This window comes from Daktulosphaira vitifoliae, unplaced genomic scaffold, assembly GCF_025091365.1.
Source record: "Daktulosphaira vitifoliae isolate Bord-2020 unplaced genomic scaffold, ASM2509136v1 Scaffold_3, whole genome shotgun sequence".
Lineage (NCBI taxonomy): Eukaryota > Metazoa > Arthropoda > Insecta > Hemiptera > Phylloxeridae > Daktulosphaira > Daktulosphaira vitifoliae.
In genome coordinates, this window is record NW_026099574.1 from 7,038,001 (window position 1) to 7,053,914 (window position 15,914).

At 30.2% G+C, this 15,914-nt stretch overlaps 2 protein-coding genes across 2 annotated transcripts in view; one reads left to right on the top strand and one right to left on the bottom strand.

Moving 5' to 3' along the window:
• The window catches only part of LOC126902010 (uncharacterized), a 7,049-nt gene extending 3,750 nt beyond the window's left edge, over nt 1-3,299 (bottom strand). Inside the window, exons 1-2 of the mRNA XM_050679032.1 lie at nt 1,806-3,299; nt 122-1,738 (exon numbers count right to left, since the gene is read on the bottom strand). Coding sequence (XP_050534989.1) covers nt 122-1,738; nt 1,806-3,299 — 3,111 coding nt within the window. The remainder of the gene's footprint in view (nt 1-121; nt 1,739-1,805) is intronic.
• A 7,867-nt stretch (nt 3,300-11,166) lies between these two features.
• Nucleotides 11,167-15,331, top strand: LOC126903063 (UPF0746 protein DDB_G0281095-like). The gene is made up of 2 exons (XM_050681008.1): nt 11,167-12,108; nt 15,000-15,331. The coding sequence occupies exons 1-2, from the start codon at nt 11,249-11,251 to the stop codon at nt 15,307-15,309; spliced, it is 1,170 nt and encodes a 389-aa protein (XP_050536965.1). The 5' UTR covers nt 11,167-11,248; the 3' UTR covers nt 15,310-15,331.
• The last annotated feature ends 583 nt before the right edge of the window (nt 15,332-15,914 follow it).

Genomic DNA, 15,914 nt, shown 5'->3' on the forward strand with positions numbered 1-15,914 from the left:
TTTTCCACCGCAATATAAAAGCGGTAACACGCAATAACTTTAAAAAACACGAAAATTTTTTAAAAAGAAAAAATTCGGTGTCATTGATTTTTGTAAAAAATGTCTTTCTTTCTTCAATAACTTCGTCCTGTTTAGGAACTTCAGCGAGCGGCCATTGATTTTCTTCTAAGTTTATCCAGGGTGGGCCGTTCCACCACAATTGATTTTTTCTCAAATCCTCTGGATTGCAACCACGAGATATTATATCTGCTGGATTGTCTTCTGATTTCACGTGATACCATTCAGATTTAGAAGTAGCTTCGTGTATTTCCCCTACGCGGTTAGCAACGAAAGTTTTCCATCTGGAAGACGGTGCATTTATCCATGATAAAACTATGGTCGAGTCCGTCCAAAAATATTTTTTATTTATACTTAATCGTAAACGAGGAACAATTTTTTTGAATAGACGAACTAATAAAACGGCGGCGCATAATTCTAAACGTGCTAAAGACAAAACTTTTAGCGGAGCCACGCGCGATTTAGCCGTCACTAAACGCGTCGCACACGAACCGGAGCGGTCATAAACACGTAAATACAAACACGCACCGTAAGCACGAACTGAAGCGTCTGAAAAACCATGAATTTGAATCGCCTCGACATTATCACAATCAACTACAAGTCTAGGTATTGTCATGTGTTCAATACTTGATAAACTGGCTCTGTACAATTCCCACTCCGCCTTTATCGCTGATGGCAACACTTCGTCCCACTTAACATTGAGTTTCCATAATTCTTGCATTATTATTTTAGCAGCAATAATAACTGGTCCTATTAAACCGAGTGGATCAAAGATAGTGGCTATAGTTGACAACACGTTTCTTTTTGTACTAGCCTCTTCATTATCGTTGCGTTCAATGTTTACTTTATATAGATAAACATCATTTACCGGGTTCCAGCATAGGCCCAATGTTTTTGTAGTACTGCCGTCTAGATTTAGAACTATAAGTGGGTCATTATCGGCGTTAGGAATATTTGATAGCAATAGCGGCTCATTTGACATCCATTTTCTTAGTTGAAAACCAGCGCTATTCATTATTTTTATTATATCATTTCGCAACATAAGAGCTTCAGCTATTGAATTACCGCCACCAAGGTAGTCGTCCATGTAAAAGTCTTCTTTAATTGCTAGGCTTGCTAATGGGTATTTATTTTCATTTTCGTTGGCCAATTTTTCTAAACAAGCTGTTGCAACGTAAGACGCATGTGATGTACCATACGTTAATGTGTTGAGATGATACTCCTCTATTTTTTCAGATGGTTTAGATCGCCATAGTATTTTTTGCCATTTACGATCCTGTTCGGCTACGATTATTTGTCGATACATTTTTGTAATGTCCGACGAAAACGCGTACTTATAAGTTCGAAACCGCGCCAAAATGCACATCAAATCGTCCTGTATCACCGGTCCTTTTAACAAAATATCATTTAAGCTTTTACCATTAGTGGTTATGCAGGATGCATCAAACACGATACGTGTTTTTGTTGTGCATTTATCGTCTCGCAATATAGCATGGTGAGGCATAAAATAGGAATTCTTTTCTTCAATTTTATCCTGATCAGAACTAATTATGGACATATGATTTAACTGCTCATATTCATTCATAAATTCCACGTACCTCTTTTTTAAGTCTGCATTGTTAGTTAGACGTTTTTCAGTCGACAAAAAACGACGAAAAGCCGTTCCTCGGGAGCAACCTAGCTGAATGTTTTTTTTCTCGGAAAGGCAATTCAATTATGAAACGACCGTCCGCTTCATTTCTTCTTACTGTCCGATTAAAATGATCAACACATAATTTTTCTTCTTCGCTTAACGATCTTTTATCACCTATTTCTTCGATTTCCCAAAATTTGGTTAATTGCTTGTCTATTTTATCCTCGATTGATAACGACTGAGCAAAAAATGAATTTGTAATTGGTGTAGATAATTTGCATAATGATCCCGCTACTATCCACCCAAGTTCAGTTTCTTGATAAATAATACTGCTATTATTAGTGGTGTATTTACCGGGTAACAATATTTCATAGAAACATGCAGCTCCAATTAAAATATCTATTTTGCCAGGCACAGCATATGATGGATCAGCAAGTTTAATATTGTCTGGCAATTCTTCCTGGATCACATTAATGTTTTCACTTGGAAGTAAAGTGGTTATTTTTGGCAAAGTTAATAACTCAATTGTTTTATTGTAACTGGTGCAGTTAGCCTCTATAGTGGCTACTATTGAATATTGAGACTGTGTGATTGATTTATTTACACCCTCTATGGTTACCTTGACTTTGCGCTTAGATAGACCCAAACCGTTCGCTAAATCAGTTGTAATAAAATTACTTTGCGACCCTGAGTCTAATAACGCTCGCACGTACCATGTTTTGTTTGCTCTATCTTTTATCTTTACAATAGCTGTAGATAATAATACTTGATTTTCGTAACGACCTGACGAGTGCAATGCAGTAGCAGAATTATGAACTGTTTCCTTATCTTGGTGTAGTAATGTATTGTGTTTATCATTGCATATACGGCAACCTTTCGCTTTACACGGACTCGTATGCCGTGTTAAACAGTTTTCACATAAATTTAATTTGATTGTTTGCTCTTTTCGTTCGTTCGCCGATAACGACAAAAATTTAGTACATCTGTATATCGGATGACCTTCATTACACACGTAACATTTAAATTTCGTTGTCGCTACGTGCATAACTGTTTTATTTTGCCATTTTTTTTCTTGCGCCTTTCCTTTTCCATAATTTTCGTAGGATCTTTTCTCAGACTTGTCATTTGAACTGCACGAACTTTCTACAGCCTCAAGTATTTTAAATCTAGTTTCCAAGAAATCCATTAATGTTGATACGGAGGGTACCACTGTTTTCGGCGCCTCAGTTTCCCACTCCTTTAAAGTTTTTTGATCTAACTTAGACGTTATCAAATGCACGAGTAAAGAACCCCAAGCTTTAGGGTCTTGCCCGAGGGTCTCTAAAGCATTCATGTTATTAATAATTTTATCTATTAAACATCTTAATTTAGACGAAGATTCTTTCGTTATTGGTTGAATGTCATACAGCGCCTTCGTATGGGCTTGAACGAGCATTTTTTTATTGTTATATCTATTTATTAAGGCTGACCACGCATAGTCGTAATTGACCTCAGTTAATTCGACTGATTTCACCACATTAGCTGCTATACCGTTTAATGACGATTTTAAATAAAAGAATTTTTGTACTTTTGAAAGAGCTGAATTTGAATGTATAAGCGCTATGTACATGTCATGGAACGCTGCCCATTCTGAGTACTCGCCCGAAAATTGTGGTAAAGGTCAGAAAAAGACTTAAAGGTCAGCTCACAAGAACGTTAAATATACTCAAAACAACACCGGAGAGTTTAGACGCTAATCAGCTGTCGGTGAGAGTAGAGAGAGCTGAAGGAGTATTGTGTGAATTTAACAAGATTCAATTAGAGATAGAAATTGCACTCCCAGAAGAGGATAACGAAAAATATCGTTCTGATTTCGAAGATCTGTATTATGAGACGATAGCTGAGTGCAGAAATATTATTAANCATGGTCCAATCGGCCCGGATCGTACTCAGTAAAATATAATCGTTTACGTATAGTGTATAGTGTTAAATTATTTAAGTGCTAAATTTAACTGGAGTTAAAAAAAATTTCCCGTCCGAAGAGAGGCGTATAACAAACGCAATGGCTGATAACATTGTTTCGCTAAAGGCAGCGCGTGGAGCACTTAAAGGTCAGCTCACAAGAACGTTAAATATACTCAAAACAACACCGGAGAGTTTAGACGCTAATCAGCTGTCGGTGAGAGTAGAGAGAGCTGAAGGAGTATTGTGTGAATTTAACGTTCTTGTGAGCTGACCTTTAAGTGCTCCACGCGCTGCCTTTAGCGAAACAATGTTATCAGCCATTGCGTTTGTTATACGCCTCTCTTCGGACGGGAAATTTTTTTTAACTCCAGTTAAATTTAGCACTTAAATAATTTAACACTATACACTATACGTAAACGATTATATTTTACTGAGTACGATCCGGCCCGAAGGACCATGTTCTTGGTTTGAATGGACTGTATAATATACGTTTTTTTTATTAATAATAGTATTTGTTTATTAATTATAATTATATTTTAAGATAACAACGCTATACTATAAAACATAAAACACTACGTATCGCACTGACCATAACGACGGATTGCAGTGAACTAACTACTGCTAACGGCGATAGGGCCAAGCAGCGCAATCACAAAGATAACAAACAACAAAAAAAAAAATACATTAATCTCGGCCAGAACAGTATTGTTGCACTTGCCACCGCGTAACAGTGATTATGAGAAGATTATAAACAGTACAGGTAATATAGGTAATAGTAATAACAATCAAAATAATGACGTGCCGATACCGTCAAACGCACTAGCGATAAGTAATGAATCTACGGTCATGACAACTCAGACGGTAGTAGCTAAAGATAACACAGTATTATTGTNATACGGTCATGACAACTCAGACGATAGTTGCTAAAGATAACACCATATTATTGTCTACGGCTATAGTATTACTACGCGGTGAGCGCAATGAATCGATTTCATGTAGAATATTATTAGACTCAGGATCAGAAAGTAATTTCATAACTGAAAAAATGGTGCAACTACTAAAATTAAAAAGGTGCAATGTACATCATCAGATTAATGGAATTGGAGGCACTGAACAGTATATTAGGCATAGCACCACGGCTACGGTCAGTTCACGTTGCGAAGCATTTCAATTGACTACCTCTTGTTTAATTGTATAACATATATCAAAAAATATTCCGTCTTCATTTATTAAGAATAGCTGTGTTCAACCATCTGATGATCTGACACTTGCTGATCCATCGTTTATGTTCCCGAAAAAATTACATATGCTAATAGGCGCTCAGCATTTTTACGACATATTATGTGCGGAAAAAATAAAACCAAACAGTTCGGAACCTAAATTCCAAAAAAACGCGGTTCGGTTGTGTAATATCTGGACCAGTGTTACAGCAATCGCATTCATTTGTAGTAAATTGTACAAATTGTGAAGTCGAGCCTCTAGACGATTTACTTACGCGATTCTGGCGAGTAGAAGAATTCGATAATAGAATTACACACACGTTAGAAGAAAAGCAATGCAAGGTATTCTTTGATCGCACTGTACGTCGCGGTGACAACGGTCGTTTTATAGTTAAGTTACCGTTTAAAATAGTGTATTGAAGTTAGGCCCGTCTTATGAAATAGCATTGCGGCGTTTTCTATCGTTAGAAAAACGATTACAAAACGGTTCTATTTTGAAAACCGATTATGCGCAATTTTTAAAGGAATACGAGTTATTGGGTCATATGGAACTAGTTAATTTTATTTCATCTAGTAAAAATTATTACGTTCCACATCACGCTGTGCGTAATCCCAATAGTCCTACTACTAAGTTACGCATCTTTGATGCATCAAAGATGCATCTTTGACGCATCGTGTAAGAATCAGTCTGGTCTCTCGCTTAATGAAGTTTTACTGTAATAAACAAAAAAAAAAGAAAGAATGAAAGAGACTGAGGGAGGTAAAGATGGTAAGAATGGTATCTCGGGGTCGAACTTTATTTATTTATTAAATAATAAAATATCCCTACCTCATTTATTCCTATTTTTGTTTATTACGTGATTTTTTAGAAGTAAGACATGCAAATAAATATTCGTACTTACCTTTATTTCCTTTAGTAATTGACTGAGTTGGTTTTATGGTGATTTCTTCCTTCGGTGTTAACGGTCGTTTATACTGTCTTGCGTTTATTTCGATTAATTAGTATCTCTGTGTATATAAGACTTAAAAAAGGGGATTCTCTACAATGGGACCTGCGTATATTATAATTTGTCACCTTTTTCTTTTCTTTAAATTCCTTTTTATATTATACTATATTTTTACTAATAATAATTTTACGAGAAAAAAATGGCTTTTTATACGCCGGATGAAGTAAGCCAGCGATCTCTATTGAAATTCCTAAGATGTTGGATAATTATTTGTGATTGGTTAATTGTGATAGAAACCCTACCGTGGGCGTAGCTAATGAATTGTAGGGGACTGGTTTGAAACATGTGTTGATAAATAGTTATTTTTATTTTTTTAGTTTATTTTTAAAAATATTATTCATAAATAATGAAAACATTAAACAGTTAATTGAAGGGAAATTGACTAAATAATAAACTAAATTTAACACAAAAAATTGTTTTATGTTCATAGCATTCTTCTTAAAACATTTTTCCATACTTATCATGTTATTATATGATTATAACATTATCACTAAAAATATAACACTCACTTGTTAAACATTTTATCTCGAGTTTTTTGAGTTTTTTTTTTTTAAACTCAAGATTTTGAGAGATATTTCTAAATGAAGATTAAAAATGTTTTTATTCTATTTACAATGAATACTTGAATATTTCGCTCATATGATAAAGAATATATAAATATTCTTCCATATCTAAAAATATTTAACAATCTATGCTAATTTTAAGTACCGTATTAGACAAAAAAGTCAAAACAGATACAATTTTTTTTAATTGCATAATTTAATGAAGTCTTTAAATTTAAGACTTAATAAAAAATTTAAGAAGCCACTAAAATGCTTAAATTTTAATAAAGCCTTAAAAATACACATAATTCAAATAAAATGCTCAAATTAAATATAGATAAAATATGTGTCTTTGCATAGGAACATTTTAACAACTTTTAGATCTTTTTAGTAAATTATATATTACACTAGGCTCCGCCTAGCTAGGGCTCCGTCCCAGACCCGGTGCCTTTCGTGCCTTAAGCGCCTTTGGCGCGTAAGCCTCTTCGGGCCGTCATCATTAGTAGGCCACTGATTCCGGTAGGGGTACGCCGGACACGATAAGTGTTTTTCAGTAAAAATATTATATCAAAATCAGTGTAACAAAACTATATATAAAAATGTTGATATTAAAATCAGAAAATTTAAAAAGAGAATATAGTAAAATGTATTGGGTATAAGGTTGACGTTTGTTAATGAGGTATTCCCTTTAGAACTACTCAAAAATTATTTTAGGAGGTTATTTAATATTTTTTACTTTGTTAAACATGTTATAGAAATTTTTTTGCTAAAAATTAAAGTAATGATGAAAAAAAAAGGACATTAGGTCCTTATTTATTAGAAGTTGCCTAAAAAAATATTGTTAGCGCTGGTTCAAGGGGGGCCCATATCTCTCTTAAACACCCCCGTTATACACAAAAATTATTAATAATCTAATTATAATAATTGTGTTTATATTATAGAATATTTAAATATAAATTCAGCAGGTTATTATACGTGGCACATTGTAAAAAACGGTAGCACAATTGGGTCGAGGGACAGTGTGGATGAGGCATAGATGGGACAAGTATAGATGATATCTGACAGTGATTTTACACTGTCATAAGAAACGCTTCGATGCAAATCTGTAGATAGTGTTTCATTTAGAGAAGTTGGTGGATTATTCCAAAAGCAACATTAACTCTTATTTCTTTGATTATATCCTGATTAGTAAGTCTTTGATTTTAAAACATAATATATGAATAAATACTAATTATAATTATTAAATTTAGTATACAATTGATATTCAGTAATTTAATATTATAATTTATNGGTAGACAATTGATATTCAGTAATTTAATATTGTAATTTATATGGAGAAATTATAAAAATAATGAAAAAGTTATATTTTGCTTTACTTTTACGTGTATAAAAATTTAAAGGGCTTGATACAACATTTTTCAATTAAAATTGTTTGTTTCTATAAATAAATGCACTGGACTACAAGGAACTTTCATCAAAAGCAAAAATTTACTTTTCTAAATCAACTTTTTGCGATGTTTTATAAGTGCAATTAGACTTTTTCTATCTAAATTTTAATATTATTACTTATTATTAAGAAATAATTAAGAAATAAAAAATTGTTTTAAATTAATACTGATTTTGATTATTAATATGTTAAAAATAAGGAAAATGACATATTTAACCTATTTTTTTAATCTTTTATAGTTGAATTGTGTGAAAATTTATAGTAAAAAAAAAATAATTTATTTTACCATAACTTTTAGCTCAATTGGTAAATTTGACATTAACATCATTAAATAGAAAATTTTATGACAATTAAAAAAATTGTATCGTTAAGATTCATATGCAGTCAGAAAATTTTTTATTGCTATTTGTAGTAAATTAATCAGAGTAGCTCAATATTTTTTTGCTTTTATAACGTAACTTAAATACAAATAATAGTTATCATTTCCTAGTAACTTTTGGCGTTTAAAAATATTCTACAATTGAAATATGAACTGAATTAATTTTAATGATTTACTTTAACTAAAATAACCAGTAAAAAAAAAAAAAACACATCATAGTAAATTTAATACCTTCTCTTCGCATCGAAGCTAAAAAGGTGGTTAAAATGATCTACTCAATAGAGTACTATGAAATTTGATTAAAATTGTCAAAATCCATTGTTAATTCAGGAGAAACTAACAATCATTTTTTTTAGAAATGATTTATATATCAACATGTTACNGCAGGTTAATTCAGGAGAAACTAACAATCATTTTTTTTAGAAATGATTTATATATCAACATGTTACCAAAAAATTATGAATATTATATATAATAATGGGATCCTTGATCTTTATTGAAGTTATTGAATCTAAATGAGATAAAAATCAAACGAGTTAAAAATTTATAATAACTTAAAAAGAATTAAGAAAAAATGTAAAAAATTCATTGCCATACGCGGGTTGGAACCTCTTACCCCTAGCGTGTAAAACACAAGTTTTACCAACTCGGCAACCGTATACGTTGCTGCCGTTGCATGAAAAAATTGGCAATTTAAACTAATTTAAATTACAAAGTTATTTTTCTCGACTTAAAAGAAGTAAACAAATTTAAATAAGTTTAACTTTCTATGCTATATTAATTTTTTATTTATATAATATTTATGAAAATCGGTACTCCCCTTGTCAGGTATTTTAAAATAAAATAAAATACAAAATCCAGAATTTTAACACAAAAATAGCATATTTTTGAATACGGTAGTCATTTTTACCATGAAGACAAATCCAGAGGTCAAATTTTTTTTTTTCACATTAAAGTATATTACATAAGCTTTAATTTAAGATATATATAAAAGTGTCAGTATTTCCGGAATACTTTCAAAAATTAAATTGAAAATATCGTAGTAACAATACGCATGTTTAAAGTTTTGACCCCCCTTGTTAAAGGGGTATGATCCGATTTACAAAAAAAGCGTGCCAGATGAAAGGNTAGTAAAATACCTTCACAGCTTCGCATCGAAGCTAAAAAAAACGTTTCGATGCAAATCTTTAGATAGAGTTTAATTTTAAAAAATTGGTGGATTATTCCAAAAGCTACATGATCTGCTAGTTCTGCTATTTTAAATCCCCCTCGTAGGCAAGTAAAGAGTCAGATTTATAAAAAAAATATATCAAATGATATTTAAAGACAAATTCAGATGTCATTTAGTTTGACAAATTTTAACTTCTCGTATAATTTTATGCATTTTAGTTCTTTTACAATTTACAAATTACATGTATTTCATTGTAATTGAATATAACTACAAAACATAAGTATTTCATTCGACAACTAATTAATATTCATATTCTTTGAATGAAAAAAGAATTTGCAATACAATATAAAAATAAAAGCTTATATTATAAAAAATATTTTTTTTAACATAGACATTGTAAATATATTCTATTATTGATACTCGTATGGTGGACCTAATGATCGTTAAAAAATATAAATTAATACCCAAAAAAAAGTTTAGGCAAATATAATAAAGCTAAAACTAAAAGCATTATTTTTCTATAAATAGTAAATTCAACGGACTAGATGTATACTATGGAAACCACATTTTTTTCTTTCTTCTGGAAATAATTTTTATATGTCAAACATTTTTGGAAGCTCAACTTCATCAATGTCTAATTAATATTACTATTATAGTTTTTTATTTTACTTCACCTTCAATTTTATTCATTTTTATCCTAGTTTCCTTTACTTTACTATCTAATGTGTTTGTCATATTAAGAAATCAACCAGTAACAACGACGCATTGATGTTATATACAGAGTGTCCTATACATGGAACTTATATGTTCTTTAACAGTGTCAGTTATCATTTCTTGTGTCAGGTCTATACTATGCTGGACCACTAAAGCTGATTTAATTGAATTTAAATAATGATATATCGCGGAATGATTTATTTTGTCAAGTTTGACTAATGTTTTTTTGTCTAATGTATAAGAAATAAATTGTTTAACACTTGATTCTACTTTATTAGCAATAATATATAAGGAATCTGTTGGATACAAATCGGTCGAAATGCTGTCAATAAAATGTTTTGTTGAATATTCATGTTATCGTTGTGTTACATCGAGTTGTCGGTTTTCTCTCTATGTCAGCATTGTCGCCGCCATCTTAACGCTTCTTCTACTATAAGCTCTATGGCGTTTGGGAGACAGTAGTTTTGTATTCGTTTTTACTGTAAAAAGAAAATATCATCTTTGCGATTGTCGTATTCTGTGCGCTCAGTTTATCGCCGTTGGGTCTATATAATTTCTGAGATACATCACAATACCGTCCACAGCATATTGTACACATTGGTCAGTTACATGCATTCGACTTCAATTGATCCTTTCAATATTCAAAATTATCATCAGCCGTTTCATCTAACAGATAAGTATAATGCTTGTTCATCTATCTTTCTTAAGACTCACTTGATTCTACTTTATTAGCAATAGTTTTATCATTAATATCAAGAAGATTTTTAAATGTCAGACCATACAATATGTAAAAAGTACTTTATGCAGAATCGAATTATTTAAGTTATAATTTTTACTTATATTTTATATTTTTAATCAGTCTTAATAGTTGAGTCGTATTTTAAAATCTAAAATTTTGTCCTTGAAATTTCTAGAATGACGAAATTGTATAAATTTACGTATATAAATAATTATTGCAATACTAAAATAAAAATCAAGTGTTTATTTCAATACTCATTTGTATATATTAAAATTGTATAAAATGGAAGATTAACAATATCGATTATTATTACTTTAGTATCGTTATACTATTAATAATAAATTTATTTTACAGATTTATTAGATTTCAAATAATTACTTATTTATTTCAAAAAAATGTTATTTCGATTCTTCATTTTAAATTTTTGTAATTTTTGGATTTTAAATCAAAGTTTGATGGTTTTTTGTAGTTCAAGATCAAGTTCATATATTGAAAAGGTTATCCGTAATTTCAATTTTATTCGTCTACAGCAAGGATGGGATTTGGATACGTTATATGGGTTCAAGATCGGTAAAAACAAATATCAATATTATAATATGACAGATATTTTGTCGATAATTAATGAAGATAATTTTGATGAAAAAATACCAAGGATAAGCGAATTAATCACTTTTAGATACACTGAACATTTGAAAGTATTTAGACATTTATTGAACAGTTTTGTTCAGTTATGTTACAGTTATAAGAATTTCCACTCAGAATATTTCATAAAGTGTACTGACAAGTTGAAGGAAACAATAAGAAAATCAACTAAAATGTTTATAAAATTTGTATATGTCGTTATTTTCTTAAATAATGTCAATGATTATCTATATAAGCGTTATAAATTAAAGTTAAAAAGTATTGTTAATCAAATAGAAATATTGTATGGTCTGACATTAAAATATTATCCTAATATTCAAAGTAAAACTATTGCTAAGAGAGTATTAAAGATTGTTGTAAGATTAATGCATAATACATTAGATAAAAAAACATTAGCCGAACTTGACCAAATAAATGATTCCACAATATATTATACTAAAAATTCAGTTAATGCTACTTTAGTGGTTGAGCATGGTGTAGACCTGAATAATGTAATAGTTGCTGGCACTATTAAAAAACATACAAGACTTTTAAATTGGTTTTATAAGATAGCAGTTAAAGATGGGTATTATGATTTGGGCTTTGACAAAGTGATCGTTAGTAATACTTACAGGTAAGTTTTTATACTAAAAATAAAAACTGTACCTGAAAACTAACATAAGTTAATTATGTCAATTTTTAGAGAAAACATAAAAATAGAAAAATTTAACATTTTTAAATCGTTACAAAGGTTTAAATTAAAATACGGGTATAAACTACCTTAATGCCTTAATTTTTTTCTGTATATTATATTGCATTACGTTAAATGATGCAAATTTAAGTTTGGAATTAACTTTTCAAACTCTGATAAAATATGGAAAGATTCATTGTAACAAAATGTTACTAATATAAATAATAATCAATTTCATGAACAAATGTTTAATAACCCCAAAATCATAATTTTTTAAGTCCGCTAGAGTGGTTATTAGTAGTGTAGGTAACATATTTTTTTAAACATTTTTTAGATCACATTTATTCTAATTTATATAAAAATAAAGTATGTAAAATGATTTTACGATTGGTCAATCCTAACACGTGCTTCAAGATGGTTGAATATTTAAATTTGAAAAAAGCTTTCTTTTATTTATCACATGAAATATCCTATTTACAATAAAAAAATGTAATGTTTATTTAATATAAATATGATATTTTCTAAAAAAAAATTATGACAAAATTTTTATTACATTTAAAAAAGAAATGAACTATTAACATAATATGTGTTGAAGCGAGTACCCAATATTAACATATTGTTTTCATATCTCGATCAATTAGTGGTTAAAGGAAAATTTTATTTTATTCCTTTAATATTTCTAAACATATAATATGTACCGATCATTAATATAATTTAAAGCTAATAATACTTTTAAAACATGAATTTAAACTTAAAAAATATTTAACTCAAGAATATTAAATATTACAGCTACGATTTATCGGTGTTTATTTCGTGTACATTAGAAATCACACGCCTATTTTTAACACGCTTATATTAGTTTCACCTGTATGTATGTATGTATGTATGTTTGTAACTCTCCAAACGCCACGCGTTATCGCATATTCCGTCGTCTAGACTAGACTGTCATAACGCATTCACCCCACCCCACGCCATGCTCATTACACGCTGGCAATACTATTCCTGTATAAATTTATTTTTGGTTATTGTACCCGTACACACGTGCGTGTCATCAATATTATATATATAATAACAAATTTTTATTTTGACTGACCATTATCATCCGCGTGCATACAGCTTATGTATATATTCCTACCGCCGTTTATAACTCAGGTTTAACGTTAGTCCGACCCGCCTGCCCACAAAATACGGCTATACCTAATGCATGATACGTTTACGTACTTAAGTCGCTTTACATGAATATATATATTCTAATTACTATTAAAAATATATATTAACACACTTTATTCTTATTTAGAGATATAGAACTCATTCATTCCGATTACAAAGGATGAATCCAGTATCGTCATTTTTCGTCACTACCTCCATGTTCCGGGAGTGGGTAATTTACGTTTCTGCTGCTTTCCTTGGATGTGGTAGCCGTTTCTTAGACTCCCTCCCCAGAATCGAACCCTGATTTCCCGTTACCCGTAACAACCATGATATTGATAGTAACTACTATCATAACATGAAACTAAAAAGTAAAAAATAAATATAGTTTAAAAAACTAAAAAAACACGCTTTTAAAGTACATCGAACNAAAAAAAAAACACGCTTTTAAAGCACATCGAACTAAAAAGTTAAAAATAATTTTTAAAATTAACTTAAAACAATGATGAACGAAAAATACTAGTATTATTGTGAAAAAAAGCGTCAGGTGCTCAATATACAAAAAATATGGCATAAAGCACCCACGCTATTTTTCACAATAATACTAGTATTTTTCGTTCATCATTGTTTTTAACTTATTTTAAAAATTATTTTTAACTTTTTAGTTCGATGTGCTTTAAAAGCGTGTTTTTTTAGTTTTTTAATCTATATTTATTAGAGTACTATTCTGTTTAAATGTTTATTCAATATTTTTACCCAATTTGAAACCAAAGTTTCGCCTTTTCGATACATTTACGGTGCCCACTGGGGTTCTGGATGCAATCCAGACCTAATCCGGTTGGAGGTGATCAGCACCACTGCGTCGTAAAATATTTTGCAAACTTTCTAACTCACAAATATTTACGGATAATTCAAATAATTCTAATAAGAGCAATCAAAATCCTAAATCTCCAACGAGCCTTTTTCACAAAAAATCCTACATTCACTAAATCCGACGGTAAATCAATTTATAATGATCCTAATCTTAAACTAACAGTAAGGATTGCAACTCACAGGAAGTCATCGTTGTGACGTCACTCAGTCCGCCAACTTCAAACATAAACTCGCTCAATGTCGATTCTCCTTATACGTCAGCAGTCAGGCAACTCAATATTCCTGAATATTTTCCACTACACTACACTGGTCTCCGTATTGTACTTGTTTTTGCTTCTGGCGATAATAACTTAGGCGATTTTCACCCAGTCAACTCGGGAAAACTTTGTCCAAAATATTTTCTGGTATTCTTAGCATCAATGTTATCGGTTCTATGCGTGTTCAAACCACGTTTGATTCGGTTGATAACGCCAACAATTGCCTCACTTACCGAACACGGCTACTTTTTGAATATTCCTAGCACTATATAGTATTTGAGTCATATGACTAGATAAAAGTATCTCAGAAGAAAACTTTTGTGAATATCAAGAGTGTTGGGAGGTATTTGCACAATATTCACAGATTAAGCTACACGACGTAACGCATATAGTATTACTTGTTTAACCAAAGTAGGCTAATCATTCAGTTAGGTTATAACGACATTTGATATATTTTCACAAGGTAGACCATCACACACTGTTTATGACATTTTATGATTACAGTCCATTCATGAATTTTAACACATGTTCATTAATAAATATTTTTCAACATAGGCATATAAAATTAGAAATTAAGGGGCGCCATAGAGATTATAAACCTGAACATGAAATTGATGATTTTAATGAAGTAGCAGAAGATGCAGAAGTAGACGAAGAAGAAGAAGAAGATGAAAAACTTCAACAACAACGAATACAACAACAACAAGAAAAATATCGAAAACAACAACGAAAACGAGAACAACATCAACAACAACAACGCCAGCGACGACGATATCAACAATATGATTATGGTTATGACGTTTATGATGATAAAGATTATAAATATGGAGAAGAAGAAGCTGGTGATGATGATGATGAAGATTAATAACTACCAGATTCTAATAATGGTCAATAATACTATCTAAATTTAGATATGACGATTGATTTGAATAATAAAAGTTATTTTTTTGATATTACAGAAAAAGAAAAATTGTTTAATAATTAAGTCAGGTATTATTTTATTCAATGTAGCTTTTAATTAAAAAATGCTAAACATACAAAAAAATTATTTTCATTGATCCAGTGATGAAACTGCAAATAATGTTTATGACAGGATTTAAAAAACAATTTTTTAAGTTTAGACAGTTGTTAATTGATTTTCATGTTCTTTTTGTTCAAATAAAAAAAAAAATTTAATTTATGTATTTTTGTATTTTTTTGGTCATTTTTCTTTCGTGTTATGTTTCCATTTAAAAAACTTTTTGAAAACTCAAAAACATATTTTTGAGTTAACTCTAAGTCATTGTAAGAGCTGTTTTAAATGGATTAATAAAATAGTTTAAAAATAAAAAGTTTAAAACTTTGTTACAAGAAATACATAATCATTTCAAATTATTGAAAATTCATTGATTATCATTATTAATTCTGTAGTTAGTTGTGAAGATGAATATAGCCCAGCAAGTATTTATCAACGAACACCATCATGATATT